Here is a 17,828-nt window from a genome sequence, read left to right as displayed (position 1 = left end):
TAGCGTATACAGAGCAGAGTTGACAGACGAAGGGAAGCTTCGTGCCCTGGGTGGGGTGGGGCAGGACGGTACGAGATTTCATGTTGCTCCACAAAACAGCATGTAATTTAAAACTTAGGAATTGTTCTTTTCTGGAATTTTCCATTTAATATTTTTGGACTGCATTTGACTGCAGGGAACTAAAACTGCAGAAAGTGAAACCTCGGAGAAGCAGGGACTACTATGCTAATTAGAAAACAGACTTCACGGCTGGGCACGGTGGCTCATGCCTGTAATCCCAGCACTTTGGGAGGCCGAGGCGGGCAGATCACTTGAGGTCAGGAGTTCAAGATCAGCGTGGCCAACATGGTGAAATCCCATCTCTACTAAAAATATAAACATTAGCTGGGTGTGGTGGCGTGCACCTGTAGTCCCAGCTACTCGGGAGGCTGAGGCAAGAGAATCGTTTGAACCTGGGAGGTAGAGATTGTAGTGAGGTGAGATCACGCCACTGCACTCCAGCCTGGGTGACAAAGTGAGACTCCGTTTCAAAAAATAAAAAAGAAAGAAAACAAACTTCACGATGACTATTGTCATAGCAAGCCTCAATAAATATAGCTCTCCTGAAATGATAAAATTCTCTCTTTGTCAGCTGGTAACTTCCAGGGGAAGCTACTTATAGTCAGGAAGAGAACATTTCTCTCCAAAGCCATGCAAGTTGAGCCCAGTCAAGACATTGAGATGTTTATGCAATTTACCCGAAGGAGGCACCCAGGGGGAGAAATTAGATCTCTCTAAGTAAATCTTTGTGGTTAAATTAATGAGATCGTTTATTTCCTAAAACCAAGCACAGCTCAGTGATTGAAAATTAGTCTTAACCAAGGAATAAATATAACAATGAGAAGCTGGACCTGGAAGCCATCAGAAGGTCCTTCTTAGGACCTGGGCAATCTCTATCTTGGAGCATCTAGAAACTTCTCTTTTCTGTCACTCCTCTCCCTAGATAAAAATCATGACCCACATCCCTCTCTGAATGCCAGATTCATATACATATGCAACTTCTTCTTCTCCTTCTTTTGAGACAGAGTCTCGCTCTGTTGCCCAGGCTGGAGTACGGTGGCTTGATCATGGTTCACTGAAGCCTTGACCTCCTGGGCTCAAGCAATCCTCCCACCTCAGCCTCCTGAGTAGCTGGGATGACAGGTGTGTGCCACCATGTCCAGCTAATTAAATTTTTTTTTTTTTTTGTAGAGATGGGGGTCTCACCATGTTGCCCAGGCTGGCCTTGAACTCTTGGGTGCAAGCGATCCTCCTGCTTTGACCTCCCAGAGCACTGGGATTACAGGTGAGAGCCACAACACCTGGCCAGTATCCAACTTCTTACCCCTCATTTCCACTTGGAAGTCTCATTGGTATGTGAAAGTCATCATGTCTAAATGGCGCTCTTGCTTTTCTTCTCAGAACCTGCTTCTCCTCCACTGTTTCCCATGATGGCAACGGCACCACCACTTACCCAGGGCCACTAGGCAGAGCTAGAAAGCCTGAGATCATCCCTCTTTTGTTCCCCTCTCATGCCCCGCATCAATTCTAACAGAAAGTCACTCTGTTTTCAAAATAGATCCCTTCCTCCCCTCTTTATCCTCTGCCATCTTTCCAGCTCAAACCACCATCTTGGTCTGGATCATTCCAATAGCCTACCAACTGGACTCCCTGCTTCCGGTCTTGCCTTTCACTAATTCTCCACAGAACAGCCAGAGCAAACATTTTAAAACATAAATCAACCAATGTAATGGGGTGTCCTAATCTGGATTCTGGAACAGAAGCAAAAGTACATTATTGGGAAAACTGGTGAAATCTGAATGAAGTCTGTAGTTTTGGCAGTGGAATCATGGTTAGGTAGGGGGAAACTGGGTAGAGGGTATTTGAGAACCCTGTGCACAATCTTCGCAAGTTTAGTATACATTTTTTTTTTTTTTCTGAGATGGAGTTTTGCTCTTGTCGCCCCAGCTGGAGTGTGGTGGCACAATTTTGGCTCACTGCAACCTCTATCTCCCAGGTTCAAGTGATTCTTCTGCCTCAGCCTCCTGAGTAGCAGGGATTACAGGCATGCACCACCACGCCCAGCTAATTTTTTTTTTTTTTTTTTTTTTGAAGTAGAAACAGGGTTTCACCATGTTGGCCAGGCTGGTCTTCTCAAACTCCTGACCTCAGGTAATCTGCCCGCTTCAGCCTCCCAAAGTGCTGGAAAATAAGCCACTGTACCCAGCCAACTTTAGTATAAATTTAAAATTATCCCCAAATAAAAAATTTTTAAAAACTCCACGAACAGTATCTTGTTATTCCTTTGTTTAAAATCCTTGAATAAGTTCCCACTGCACTGAAATCCACACTCTGCCGTGGCCCCATAGCTCTTGCGTGATCTAGCTTTTACTACATTTTCAAACTCAGTTCCTGCCAGTCTACTTATTCTCACTCCTAATGCTCTAGCTAGTGGTTTTCCAACAGTTCCTGGAATATGTGAGGCTGTGTTAGGGGCCAGGGCCTTTGCTCCCTGCATTAGTTTGTGGGGTCAGCCATAACAGAACACCACAGATTGGGTGGTGTAAACAACAAAATCTAATTAATTGTCTCACAGCTCTGGAGGCTGAAAGTCCAAGATCAATGTGCCTGCAGGGTTGATTTCTTCAGAGACCTCCTCCTTGGCTTGCGGATGGCTGCCTTCTCCCTACGTCTTCACGTGTTGCACCCAAAGAGTCTGCTTGTTTGTTTGTTTTTGAGACAGCGTCTCTCTCTGTCACCCAGGCTGGAGTGCAGTGGCACGATCTTGGCTCACCGAAACCTCTGCTTCCTGGGTTCAAGTGATCCTTCCATCTCAGCCTCCCGAGTAGCTGGGACTACAGGTGTGCACCACCACATCTGGCTAGTTTTTGCATTTCTTATGTACAGATGGGGTTTTGCCACGTTGCTCAGGCTGGTCTTGAACTCTTGAGCTTAAGCGATCCGCCCGCCTCAGCCTCCCAAAGTGCTGGGATTCCAGCTGTGAGCCACCACACCCAGCCTAGAGTCTCTTTATGTGCCCAAGTGTTCTCTTCTTATCTGAACACCAGTCAGACTGGATTAGGACCCACTCTAATGGCCTCATTTTAACTTAATCCCCTCTTTAAAGGTCCTGTCTCCATGCACAGTCACATTCTAAAGCTTCCACGTATGAACTTGGGGTGGGGGAACATATATCTCATAGGGCTGGCTCCTTCCCATACTCAAGCCTCAAGTGGACTTGTGTCTTCTGAGGGGCCTTTCTGACCACATGGCCTCAGGCTGAGCTCCCTCTAGTCTGTTTATAGCTTTCTTAGCACTTAGCACAGCTGCAATTCTTTTGTTTGTTTACTTGCCTATTATCTGCTTCCCCTACTCCATGATTAATGGAGGGCTGGTTTGTTTGGTTTTTTTTTTTTTTTTTCTGAGATGGAGTTTCAATCTTGTTGCTCAGTCTGGAGTGCAATGGCACGATCTCAGCTCACTGCAATCTCTGCCTCCCAGGTTCAAGTGATTCTCCTGCCTCAGCCTGCTGAGTACCTGGAATTACAGGCATGCGCCACCATGCCCAGCTAATTTTTTGTATTTTTAGTACAGATGGGGTTTCTCTATGTTGGTCAGGCTGATCTCGAACTCCCGACCTCAGGTGATCTGGCTGCTTCTGCCTCCCAAAGTGCTGGGATTACAGGCGTGAGCCACTGCAACCGGCCTGGAGGGCTGGTTTGTCTTAATGCTGTATCCCCGATCCTTCTCCTAATGCCTGGGACATAGTAGGTGCTCAAAATTTGTTGAACAGCAAATGGTTCATTGACACTTGAGACAAAATCAGAGTCTCATTGGGAAATCATCATGAGTGCAGTTAATCCCGAGGTGTGGCCATCACAGTAATCATGTCTCATATTTGCATGGCACTTTACAGTTTATGAAGTGCTTCCATGTAAATGAACCTCTATGCATCCTCTACACCCTGATGGAAGCATTATTTATCCTATTTTTTTTGTTAAATAAAGAAACCAAGCCTTAGGCTTATGGTGATAACTGGAACTTCAATACTGATCTTTCTGTTTCACAAAGAACAACTTTGTGTTCTTTCATTACCACACAGAGGAGCTAGAAATGAAATACATTCCAGACACTTCTTTTAGGCAGCCTCCAAGGAGACCCCTGTGAAAGACAGAGCTTCATGTTTCCAGGAACTAAACTGGACATTCTCTTCATTTTATCAGAGGAGTTTCTTTGCCAAGAAATAATGTCCTTGGTGATATGTGGCTAATGAGAACACATATGTTACTCAGGTCTTTTTATTGTGTGAGTGGGAGTGGAATGGAGTGGGGTTTACATATGCCTTTTGTAAACTGTCCTATTTTCCAGGAGTATAAAGGAGTGAAGACATTTGTTTTCCTAAGTGTTGGTTTTAAATAGCACTTACAATTTCTTTAAATCTATAGTTCTCAGTCTTGTTGCCCCTTAGATTCACCTGGGGGAGCTGTAAAAATCCCAATGCCGGCCAGGCATGGTGGCTCACACCTGTAATCCCAGCAATTTGGGAAGCCGAGGCGGGCGGATCATGAGGTCAGGAGATCGAGACCATCCTGGCTAACACAGTGAAACTCCACCTCTACTAAACACACACACACACACACACACACACACACACACACACACACACAAAATTAGCCAGGCATGGTGGCGGGCGCCTGTAGTCCCAGCTACTCTGGAGGCTGAGGCAGGAGAATAGCGTGAACCTGGAAGGCGGAGCTTGCAGTGAGCCGAGATCGCGCCACTGCACTCCAGCCTGGGTGACAGAGTGAGACTCCATCTCAAAAAAAAAAGAATCCCAATGCCTCAACCCCACCTCAGACCAATGAAATCAGAAACCCCAGGGCTGGGACAGCAGCATCAGTGATGGCTAAAGCTTCCCAGGTGATTTTTTTTTTTTTTTTTTTTGAGAAGGAGTCTCGCTCTGTTGCCCATGCTGGAGTGCAGTGGCGTGATCTCGGCTCCCTGAAACTTCCGCCTCCCAGATTCAAACAATTCTCCTGCCTCAGCCTCCCTAGTAGCTGGGATTACAGGCATGCACCACCACACCCAGCTAATTTTTGTATTTTTAGTAGAGACGAGGTTTCACCATGTTGGACAGGCTGGTCTCAAACTCCTGAGCTCAAGCCATCCTCCCGCCTCGGCCTCCCAAAGTGCTGGGATTACAGGTGTGAGCCACCCCGCCTGGCCCAGGTGATTTTAATAGGCAGCTGTGATTGAGAACTGCTGGTCTAGACCCTCTCAGGGGTGGGGACAGCATAGCCAATGTCTCCTGAGGGAACATATCAGGTTCAGCCTCAGGGTAGACTCTAAAACTGCACACACTGCCAGCTGGAGAATTTGGTGTTCTGGAAGTGAGTGCTCTGTCCTTCATGCTTATTGGCTGGTTTAGACCAGCCTGCGCCCAGGACCCATTAAATAAAAATCCCAGGGGCTGGGACCCAGGCATGAGTTGTTAAAACTTCTCAGGTGAATCCAATGTGCAGCCAAGGCTGGGAACCACTGCTTTAAATGGTGCCTGCTTTGTTTGGAAGAGGAAGTAAAGTAGCAAGGCTGCCCCCATTAACCCCATTGAACACCAGTAACCTGGCAGCCGTCACCACATGAGCAGCCTCTCATTCAGCTGAACCAGGCAGTGCTAAGCACGGACTCTCACAGGCCTAGATTTATGGCCTTGGATAAACAACGGAACCTTACCTTGGCACGGTGCCCTCCTCCCTAGCACTAATGAAGGCCCAAATAATTCTCATAAGTATGTGCATAAAATAAATGGGCCTCAGTTTAAGACAACTTCCCCATTGCATCCTGGTTAATGTAATCACAGTTTGCAGGTTTTCACAATCATACGTATACTGGTTTTATTTTTAACAAGGAAGATATTTACTCATACTGCCACTATTTTTTTTTTTTTACTAGATATTGGGTCACGTCAAAAAATTACTTATATGGTAATTGATAATAGGATAACAACATGTACTCGATTCAACCACTATCATCAATATGACTATCAGCAGCCTCTTTCAATTTAATTATTGCTTCTTATCGTCATCAATTTCATTAAATTTTTGGCAGGTAGGGGAGGAAACAGTGCAGATAGCAGTATGAAGGATGGTAGCTGAATGATAAGAGTGTACACCCAGAAAGTGCAAAGAAATGAACTGAGTTTATTAAATAGTTTGGAAACGCGGTGAGACAAGAGAATTATCCACTACTGCACTGCTTTCCTTAGCAACTCTGCCTCCCACCAAAAACTCCACACTCAACCCAGGACAGAAAAAGAGCACACCAGCACACGCCTTGGCTTAAAACACCAGTTTTGAATCCCTGGCTAGATAAACCTAGCGTTTAGTAATTAAAGAATTGTTAGATAAATATATACTTCTTATGTTCAGATTTTGAAGTATTAACAAGTATGAATGGAAACGGATGCAGCCCTCCTTTTCTTTTCTTTTTTTTTGAGACAGAGTTTCACTCTTGTTACCCAGGCTGGAGTGCAGTGGCGCGATCTCTGCTCACGGCAACCTCTGCCTCCCGGGTTCAAGCAATTCTCCAACCTCAGCCTCCTGAGTAGCTGGGATTACAGGTGCACACAACCATGCCCAGCTAATTTTTCTATTTTTAGTAGAGACGAGGTTTCGCCATGTTGGCCAGGCTGGTCTCAAACTCCTGACCTCAGGTATCCACCCACCTCAGCCTCCCAAAGTGCTGGGATTACAGGCGTGAGCCACCGTGCCTCGGCGCAACACTCCTTTTCTGCCTTTCTGGGACCAACTTTGAATCTGCTGGACAACCAACAGCCGCTGAATATGTAAAACAAAGGAGGGCAAATTGGCAAAGAAGTCTAATGAACTGGGGCTGGGCCGTGTGGTCCAATGGCCTCAGGAGCAAGACCTGGGGTCCGTGGAGCAGGGTCAAGCAGAGCCTGGGGGGCAGGGGGTGGCAACTGGGCCAAAAACACATTTAGGGCCTCTTTAGTGTAACAAGATGGCAGGACTGGGGCTTGGGCAAGTTGGGTGCCATGACAGGCAGACAAGCAGCAGGTCCCCTGGGCAGTTCCAGAGTCCACATTCTGGGGAGAGGGAGGCAAGCCAGGCTATAACAGCTGAGATTTCTCCTAGAGGAAGCAAACTGTGTCCAAGGACTGCACAGAGTGAATAGGTGATAGGTGCTTCTCTTGCAGGCCAGCCTAAGTCTCAAAGGGGCCTGGCCCTTGGCATGGGCCTGGATCCTGATTGTAAGGTGGATAACCTGTTATTTTAAATTCCTAGGAGAGTAGTCAAAAAACCTGAGCACCTGCCAAAAAAGGATGTATAATAATACACAATAACCATATGAATTTTGGGGATGATTTGAACTGGGCAGAGGATAAACCAGATTACAGTGGTCCCACCAATCTATAGGGATCACAGTGAGGCCACGTGTCCCCTCTGCACCTCTTTTTTATTTTTAGGTGGCACTCTGTCACCCAAGCTGGAGTGTAGAGGTGCAAACATGGTTCACTGCAGGCTTGACCTCTTGGGCTCAAGCGATTCTCCCACTGCAGCCTCCCAGGTAGCTGCAGCCACCGGTGTGTGTGTCACCACGCCTGGCTAATTTTTTAATTTTGCAGAGATGGGGTTTCACCATGCTGCCCAGGCTGGTCTCAAACTCCTGACCTCAGGTGATCCGTCCACCACAGCCTACCAGAGTGCTGGGATTATAGGTGTGAGCCATAGCACCTGGCCTCTCTACACTGCTTCAAATGGAGAGCTGTTTTGAATGAACTCATGGAGATAGAGGCATAGAGAAAAAGAGAGAAAGCAAGGAAATTTGTTTGGAAAGACTAAAAGATATTTAAAAAATTTTTTTCCAGCCAGGCATGGTGGCTCACGCTCGTAATCCCAGCACTTTGGGAGGCCAAGACAGGCAGATTGCTTGAGTCCAGGAGTTTGAGACCAGCCTAGGCAACATGGTACAACCACGTCTCTAAAAAAAACACAAAAATTAGCTGGGCACGGTCATGTGTGCTGTAGTCCCAGTAGGGGGGCTGAGGTGGGAGGATTGCTTGAGCCCAGGAGGTGGAGACTGCAGTGACCTGAGATCGTGCTACTGCACTCCAGCCTGGGTGACAGAGCGAGACCCTGTCTTATAAAGAAAAAAAAAATTCCCCCATATTTTCATATTATGCCAGGAAAAGCAATTCAGGCAACTGAACTTTATTATGCTTTTCATGACAGTCCACAGCTACGTAAAAAGAGTCAAGCTTACTTCAATATCCAGTGACCAGCAATTCTTTAATGAAGTACACTGAAATATGGAAGGTGGTACAGCCAGGAAAAATCATTATAGGGAAGCATACTTCAGGGCATGTTAAAAATAACATACTATATAATTCAATTCAGGAGGAATTGGTTAAAAAATAAATTTGTCCATAATCTGCAACATGAACCAAATTGCTAACAGAAGTCATCTCTAAATTGTGGGATTGCTATTGGTTTTTCCTTTCTTTTTTCAATACTTTCTTTTTGCATTCTCCAAGTTTGAATAGCCATGTATTAACTTTTTTTTTTTTTGAGACAGAGTCTCGCTCTGTTGCCAGGCTAGAGTGCAGTGGCGCGATCTGGGCTCACTGCAACCTCTGCCTCCCAGGCTCAAGTAATTCTCCTGCCTCAGCCTCCTGAGTAGCTGGGATTACGGGCATGCGCCACCACGCCCGGCTAATTTTTTGTATTTTTAGTAGAGATGGGGTTTTGCCATGTTACCCAGGCTGGTCTTGAACCCCGGAGCTCGGACAATCTGCCCACCTTGGCCTCCCAACATGCTAGGATTACAGGCATGAGCTACCGCGCCCAGCCTGCTTTCTAATCAGAAAAAAAAAAAAAAAAAAAAATCACTATTTTACAAGGATTCAAGTTGAAACACAGTGTGACACTGTTTTAGGCATGGTGGTTTTGATTAATTTGGCCAGCAATGCGCCTGTGATTTCAGGCTGTGACAGGAAAATGGCCCTAAACATTTCCCATTGGGCCGCCACTTCAAGGAGACACTAACCATGGGGTTCCTGAACATGGCGGCGGTAGGATAGTACTTCTGCCAGCTGTATTTTTCTCTCCTCTGGGAAGTTCCATGAACTCTGGGGAAGCCCCGAAGCTTCTAGATCCAGGTTCTTCCTTTCAATGGGTCCTGAGGGAACCCACAGCCTAATCCCAGGTGAGGCTTTTGGTAGGTCAAAACAGTCACCCCCAAAGAAAAGAGAAGTTAGAAATGTACTGCCCAAACAGAAAGAGCCTGGGGGTAAAAGCCAGATCAGAAGATGGGTTTTACCCAACACTAATAAGCAAAATACTTGGCTGAAATTTAGTAAGAGTCAGAATGCCTCAGGAGGTAAATATTTTGTGGGGGTACCCCCTGATTTTAAGGTAGGATGTGTGGGTGTATACATACACCGCATGTGTGTAAGTAAGCATGCATGCAGTATGCACACACACATCTGATTCTATTTCCTTTTCTCTTTTTTTATTTTTTTGAGATGGAGTCTCGCTCTGTGGCCCAGGCTGAAGTGCAGTGGTGCAACCTCGGCTCACTGTAACCTCTGCCTCCCAGGTTCAAGCAATCCTCCTACCTCAGCCTCCCAAGTAGCTGGGATTACCGGTGTGCACCACCACACCCAGCTAATTTTTGTATTTTTAGTCGAGACAGGGTTTCGCCATGTTGGCCAGGCTGGTCTTGAACTCCTGATCTCAGGTGATGTGCCTGCCTCAGCCTCCCAGAGTGCTGGGATTACAGGCGTGAGCCACTGCACCAGGCCTGTATTTCCTTTTCTGTTCACACATACATCTGACTGTATTTCCTTTTCTGTGTACACATATCTTTGATTGTATTCCCTTTCCGAAGTAGATATTAATAGGCATTGAGAAGATGTGTACTCTGTCCAATGATCAGAAACCAAATCTTGGAGTTCCAAGTGCCCTGTCATCCTCTCCACCTCCATGACAATCACCCCAGGTCAGAGGCTTCCACTCAGAAGCCCAGGGAAAGTACATAAAAATGAGAAGAAAGAAAAGCTAGACAACAAAAGAATTCCCGGGAAAAGTCCCAGGGAAATAACCCTCAGAAGCCAAAGGCCAGAACATCTCTGAGGTCCCAGGCACAGGTCCCACTGCTGGCCCTGGTCACAGAGGGGCTGCGAGAAGTGCTGTGATATTCAGAGCCCAAGAGGCGAGCGCAGCATGGAAGGAGGGGCTACTCACGGTGTCATTGCTTCCTTTGTTGTCCTCATACTTGGTTTCTATATGAATGGAGAATTTCGGCAGAAAGGAACACTGTGGGAGAAAAGAAAACTTTCATTAGCATAACATTTTTTCTCTCTTCCTATATTCAGCAGAGCTTCTGAATACTTTCCTGGCCATTTGGTTGCGAGCACCGTCCCGGAGCAGAAATGTTAAGATACTAAGTCAATATCCAAATTCAGACAAAGGAAAGCCGCCTTTAGGACAATGAACACAGTTTCATCCAGACAGAGGTCGGGCCACAGAGAATAACCAGCAGTAGAGGGCAAGTCCCTGAAGAGAACATTTCCAAAAGGAATATTTTCTGTGACTCCTAGCATAAGCTTTAGAAAAGCAAACCCCTAAATCACGCCAGTTCCAGTTCTGGTGAGCTTACTTTTGGGGAGCAGCTACCATTGCTGGATTCCTGGGGACCCAGCCTTAATCTTTATATAAATGCTCATATAACATTAGCAAGGGGATATAGTAGAACTTTAAAGTCATAGATTATTGAAGTCAGACAGACCTGGCTTTTATTTTTAATTTTTAAAACATAAATTTATTTTTAAAGTAAAATAAAAAAAAATTTAATTTATTTTAAATTTAAAATTTTATTTTTAATTTTTAAATTTTATTATTTTTTATTGTTTTGAGACAGGGTCTTGCTCTGTCGCCCAGGCTGGAGTGCAGTGGTGCGATCTCGGCTCACTGCAACCTCCACCTCCCAGGTTCAAGTGATTCTCATGCCTTAGCCTCCCGTGTAGCCCGGCTAATTTTTGTATTTTTAGTAGAGATAGGGTTTCTCCATGTTAGCCAGGCTGGTCTCGAACTCCTGAGCTCAAAAGATCTGCCCACCTTGGCCTCCCATAGTGCTGGGATTACAGATTACAGGCGCCCGGCCTTCTTTTTATTTTTATTTTTGAGACAGAGTCTTACTTTGTCACCCAGGCTGGGGTGCAGTGGTGCAATCACAGCTCACTGTAACCTTGACCTATGGGCTCAAGCGATCCTCCCACCTCAGCCTCCCAGGTAGCTGGGACTACAGCTATAGGTGTGTGACACCATGCCTGGCGGATTTTTAAATTTTTTTTGGTAAAGGCAAGGGTCTCTCTATGTTGCCCAGGCTGGTCTCAAATTCCTGGCCTTATGCGATTCTCCCGCCTCGGCCTCCCAAAGTGCTGGGATTACAGGCATGAGCCACTGCATCCAGGCGAGACCTGGCTTTTAATATGTAATTTGGATAAGTCATTTAACTTCTCTGAACCCCAACAGAGTTAAAACAGGAGTAATAATTATTACCTAAGAGCAACACTGTGAGGGTTAAATATTAATAAAATGATGTTTTAAAAATGTATAATACTGGGGAGCAAGAATGCATTCAGCAGACAGCATCCATGGGTAGAAACGGAACCAGAAAAGGCAGCCCCTGTCTTTGTCTTTGTCCACACGAGGGACAGAAACCCCAAATGCAACCCAGCCCTACAGCCCCAGTCTCGCTGAGTCAAGTCCTATGCATTCAGTAGATGTGAAGGGTTAAGGTGGCTTAAGAAGAGAATTTTGATGGATGTTGGTGTAACCACGCTCTAGCTAGCCCTAAGCTGGGCATTAACTTTCTTGGCCACCAGAGATGGGATTGACAGCTAATGGGCAAAATGACCCAGCACCTGCATTGGGATCTGTGGGTGTTGGGGAAACCAGACTTGGCCTGATAGCATCACAGTCCCAAGAGGCTGGATCCCTTATACATGATTCCAGTACTCATATACTGTCTATACCAGACACTGCTACAAATGCTCTGATGCTCTCACTCATTTATTCCTGGCAACAATCCCGTGAAGGAGGTACTATTACCATCCCCCCCTGCTTTAAAGATGAGGAGATGGAGGTGCAGAGAGGGTAAGTAAATGGCCTACAGTCTCATGCAGCCAGGTGGCCAGGTCTCAGTGTCCATACTCTTCACCATACTGAGTGGTTCTCAAAGAGGAGTTTCTGGACCAGCTCCAGCAGCCCAGAATTGTTAGAAATGCAAATACTTGGCCAGGCACGGTGGCTCATGCCTGTAATCCCAGCACTTTGGGAGACCAAGGCGGGCATATCACCTGAGGTCAGGGGTTTGAGACCAGCCTGGCCAACATGGTGAAACCCCGTCTTTACTAAAAATACAAGAATTAGCCAGGTGTAGTGGTGTACCCCTGTAATTCTAGCTACTTGGGAGGCTGAGGCACGAGAATCGCTTGAACCTGGGACGTGGAGGTTGCAGTGAGCTGAGATCATGCCATTGCACTCCAGCCTGGGCAACAGAGTGAGACTCGGTCTCAAAAAAAAAAAGAAAGGAAGAAAGAAAGAAGGGGGGGGGGGAGAGAGAGAGAGAGAGAAAGAGAGAGAGAGGGAGGGAGGGAGGGAAGGAGGGACGGAGGGAGAGAGAGAGAGAGAGAAAGAAAGAAAGAAAGAAAGAAAGAAAGAAAGAAAGAAAGAAAGAAAGAAAGAAAGATGCAAATTCTTCAGCAGACCAACTAAATCAGAAACTCTGGAGGTGGGGTTCAGCAGTCTGTTTACCAAGCCCTCCAGTGTATGCTGAGGCATGCTAAACCTGGAAAACCACCTGGCTATAGCACACACATGCTTCAGCCGCACAATGACCACGCTCCCCTTTCGGCCCAGCTGAGACCCCTGGTGGCACCTGCACGAGAAGGCAGAGGCCTGGGACGTGCCATCGATAATTCTCCTGACATCACATGCCAGGGCGCGTTCAGCACGCATCTGTCTTAATCTGAGTGAAACAAGGGATCTGAACCGTGACTAAGGAAACACGGAAACAATCAATCCCAGTAATTGCCTTTATGGAGAAAGAGGCACTGCGATTATTCATTAACACCTTCTCTGCTGTCTCCTCTCAAACTTCTCACTCCATAACCGCTGCCCTTACACCCGGGTTCAGGTAGCACCAAGGAGCAGCTGCTCATCTCAAATGAAGACGCTGGAGGACTCAGAGCCCCAAAGCAGACACAAGAACGTGGGGGGATGCCCTGGCTGAGACCCTCTTAGACACGACAAGCCTTTAGGTAAATCGATTTTGTATTTTTTATCCCATAATTCACATGAGAGTCAAACCAAGGAGTGGGGAGAGAACAGAGTGGTGGAGCGTGGGTGTGGGTCTCGGTGCACTGGAGTGGAACACTGTGAGGAGTTTTTACCCACTGAACCTCTAAACCACTTAGCTAGCCCAACGCATGAATTTTAGCATTTGCGTATTAAACCCAATTATGAAATGCAAAACTCCCATGCAAATTAGCAGATGTTGTTATTTTTGAGTGGGGACTTCGGTTATTTTCATATCAGAATGGCAACCTTGCCACGAGGCTAGGAGTAGTGCACCTGGCTTCAGCAGGGTGGCCAGAGAACAGCTCCTGGTAACTCCAAGCGGGTCAGTACTTTCTCCTTCGGCAGGTGGTTGGGGCTGATAATCCCCTTGGGATGTCTGATGACTCGTTCTCAGAGTCCTGGGGTGTGCGGGTGTCTTGAGTTAAAATCAGAATTATCTGTGGCTCTGAGCTTCTTCAGTGCCGTCACTGAAATCTCTCAGGGGTGATGTCCATGTTAAGATAACCTCCTGCCTCCCCCATGCAGGCTGGTTTCTCCAAAAATCCAGCCCACTAATCCTAGCGGAAGCTTAGCTTTAAAGCAAGGTCTTTTATTTCTTCCTGATTGGCTCCCTGTTATATCTCATCCACTGATCTATCCTAAATCCCCTACCCTCTCAAGGTCCCTTGCCTGGCTTCACCCTTTCTCCCCTCTCCCTTGCAGCTGATCACTTTGAGTCATAGTTTAATGAGGACATGAACTGCATGATAGAAACACTGACACATCCCTTTCCTCCATTACATATCTGCTTATTTCTTTACGTTTCTCATTCTTTGTGAATCCGAGAGAGATATATTCTCCTCTTTTTCAGCGGAGAAATAATATAATGAAAAGCACTGAGACATCAGAGCCAGCTGACTTGGGCTCAAATCCAGATGTATTAACCTGGGCAAGTTATTTTACTGTTCTCAGCCCCAGTTGCCCCAGGTGGAGAATGGGGACAATCCTTTTCCACTCTGTAGGAGTGTTCAGAAGATCAATGAGATCACACAGCTAAACCCCAGCACAGTGACTGGCACACAGTAGGTGCACAGTACAAATTATTTGTAAGCTCTTCTCTGGAACCTTGTTTCATTGATTATTTGCATCTTTTCCCTGCTTCCTTCCCACAGCCTAAAAATATAATGAAAAGAGACACAGTCTTAAAAAATAAATAAGCACAAAGTTCCCTTGATCCTATTTCTTCCCCCATCTATAATCAATTCCATATCTCTCTCTGTCTTCATAAAAAAACTTATTAAAAGAGTAGTCAGTGGCCGGGCATGGTGGCTCATGCCTGTAATCCCAGCACTTTGGGAGGCCGAGGTGTGTGGATCACCTGAGGTCAGGAGTTCAAGACCAGCCTGGCCAATGGTGAGACCCCATCTCTACAAAAATACAAGAATTAACTGGGCATGATGGCAGATGCCTGTAATCCCAGCTACTCGGGAGGCTGAGCGGGAAGAATCGCTTGAACCCGGGAGGCGGGGGTTGTAGTGAGCTGAGGTTGCGCCACTGCACTCCAGCCTGGGCGACAGAGCAAGCCTCCATCTCAAAAAAAAAAAAAAGAGTATTCAGTTTCAGTGCTTCCTGTCTCTACTTTTTCCACCTCCCACCTGATCATCGAAGGATTTCCAAAGCAGCATCACTCTTCCATTTGCACCCTGGAGACCTCTCTACACTGCAATATGACTGAGCAACTCCTCCATCCTGAGCAGCAGTTCAGCCTTTCCTCCCTCCTCCACTCCTTCCCTGCAGGAGATTCCTCAGGTCCTACCCTACCTACAGCCTCTTTTCTTGATCCAAACCCTCTCCCCTGGTGATCTCATCTGCTTCTGACTTTTCATGTTTTTTTTTTCTTTTTTGGCAGATGCCTCCCAAATCAACATCTCAAATTCCAACTCCTCTCACATTTCCAGGTGCCCACTGGCCATCCCCAACAAAGACCCTACAGGTTCATCAAACTTGAAAGGTCCAGACTGAACGCGAATGTTATCCCTGACTGTACTGGTACTCCAGAATTATCGTAGCCAATTCCACAAACTGCGTGGCTTAAAACAGCAGCAATTTATTCTCTCACAGTTCTGGAGGCCAGGAGCCTGAAACCAAGGTGTTGGCAGAGCCATACTACCTCTGAAGACTCTGGGAGAGAATCTGTACTTGTCTCTTCCAGCTGTTGGTGGCACCGGGAGTGGGGGCATCACTCCAGTCTCTGCCTCCGTCTTTACATCCCCTTCTTCCCTCTGGGTCTCTGTGCTCTCTTCTCTTCTTACAAGGACAAAAGTCATTGGATTTGGACCCACCCTAAATCTAGGTCCACTCCCCCTTCCCTGGAAAACTTCCTGCTGTCAGGTCTTTTTTTTTTTTTTTTGGGCCATGGTACTCTCAGCCCGAAATTTCTTTCCTAAATCTTACTCAAAGACCATCTCAAGTACCACTTCGGAATGATTATCCCATGCATGCTGGCAGCATTCTTTTTGTCCCTTTATCACAGCACGGATCTCCTTTGTCACCATTACCATTAGCTATCTGTGTCCCAGGCTCACCAACCATGTGGTAAGCTCACACTCTAACAGGAGGGTGCCCCCCTAATACCAGCACCACTAGGAATGGTGGTCATCAAAGTCACCCCCCTTCTTCTTTACCCCCCCCCCCGCTTCACCCAGCTTCTTCAGGTGTTAAAGCATCTCCTTTAGTTTAGGTTTGCTCAAATAATGCTCTTATCTGTAACTAAGACTTTTGCTTCCACTAGGAATATACCATCTAACCTAGTCATTCTCAATGTCAATGGGGAGATGGGAACCCCACTTTCCAACCCTGGACTTTTTCTCAAAATATGCGCTGTTCCCTAAAGATCCTGATAAATGTCCTTGGGTGGAGGGATTCTATATCACCGAGGGATCTGTCAGGAGTGTGGGGGTGGAAAAAATGTTGGGAACCCTGATGTAACCACACCTGAACTTGCTCCAAGAAGAGAGACACTAGGGTCATCAGCCATTGGCTAAAACAGAAAACGATGTCTAAGGGCTGCTGAAGCATCCCGTGCTCTCTAAGGAACAGTCATTTGGAAATGCTGAATGTCTAAAGTCCCATTTGGCCCACAGCATATGAAGGAAAGACTGAAAAAGCCACTGCAGACAGAATTCTGAGATGGCCTCCAGAGTCCCAGCCACTGGTGCACACATCCTGTGTAATCCTTCCCTTCGGGTGTGAGCAGGACCTGGGGATATTATGGGCTGTCACTCCCCTGGTTGCCCCCCAGAACCTTCAGAGGGAGCACAGCTTTTGATTGATAGCAAAAAGACAAGACAGTCAGTCACTCCTGAGACTCTGTCTCAGTATACAAGACTTCACTTTAGAAAAAGCAGAGATTCTATTGTTGGCTTTGAAGTTGTGAGATAGCCACGTGGATAGGACCCAAGAGAGGTCTACTGGGAACTGAGAGTGACAGCCGGAGAAGAACCAGCTAGAAAACGCGACCTCCATCCTTCAACTACAAGGAATGAATCCTGCCAACCACCAGTGAGTGTGGAAGAGGACCCTGCATTTCTGGTGAAACTAGAACCTTGGTTGATGCCTTGATTTCTACCTGGTGAGTGCCTGAGCCAAGGACCCAGCTAGCCTGGGTTCCAACTCCTGACCCATGGAAACTGCAAGATAACAAACTTGTGTTATTTTTCTTCTCTTCTCTTTTCTTTTCTTTTTTGAGACAGAGCCTCATTCTGTTGCCCAGGCTTGAATGCAGTATAGCTCAGCTCGCCGCAGCCTTGACCTCCTGGGCTTAAGCAATCCTCCCGCCTCAGCCTCCTGAACAGCTGGGACCACAGGCATGCACCACCACACCCAGCTCATTTTTTTTACTTTTAGTAGAGATGAGCTCTCACTGTGTTGCCCAGGTTGGTCTCAAACTCCTGAGCTCAAGCGATCCTCCAACCTCAGCCTCCTAACGTGCTGGTATTATAGGCATGAGCCATCGCACCCAGCCACTTGTGTTAAGTTGCTAAATTTGTGGGAGATTTGTTACACAGCAAGAGAAAACCAACACAACACTCAGCCTGCTGGCTGCCTTCTTCCAAATCACCCATCTGGTTTTCATCTGAGTAAAGCATCACCGACTTTGAGGTTCAAGCAAGTGCAAGGGAAGGGGGAATTGGTGCATTTTCTGACTTATTAGTTCCACCTATGATGCCACCTGCTTTGTCAATCAATGGCCACTGCTTATTGCCCAGGGTGATATTTACTAGTAACTGATGTCAGCAAGCTTGTCATTATCTGGTGTCCAGATGCAGCAGCAGGCACCTAACCCACAGAGAGGGAGGATGATGATTTAGTAGTGAAAAAAAAAAATACAGATTTTTGGAGTAAAACAGACTTCAGTTCAAACCGCAGCTTCTTTTCCAACAAACT

General features: G+C 46.5%; 1 protein-coding gene across 2 annotated transcripts in view; it reads right to left on the bottom strand.

Moving 5' to 3' along the window:
* The window catches only part of PITPNC1 (phosphatidylinositol transfer protein cytoplasmic 1), a 315,351-nt gene that overhangs the window by 108,089 nt on the left and 189,434 nt on the right, over positions 1-17,828 (bottom strand). For both annotated transcript variants that reach the window (XM_063599339.1, XM_063599338.1), the window contains exon 4: positions 10,284-10,355. In XM_063599339.1, the coding sequence (XP_063455409.1) occupies positions 10,284-10,355 (72 nt within the window). The remainder of the gene's footprint in view (positions 1-10,283; positions 10,356-17,828) is intronic.

Source organism: Pan paniscus, chromosome 19 (assembly GCF_029289425.2).
Source record: "Pan paniscus chromosome 19, NHGRI_mPanPan1-v2.0_pri, whole genome shotgun sequence".
In the NCBI taxonomy this organism is placed as follows: domain Eukaryota; kingdom Metazoa; phylum Chordata; class Mammalia; order Primates; family Hominidae; genus Pan; species Pan paniscus.
The sequence above is the reverse complement of the archived record's forward strand: the minus strand, read 5'-3'. Positions and strand labels throughout refer to the sequence as shown.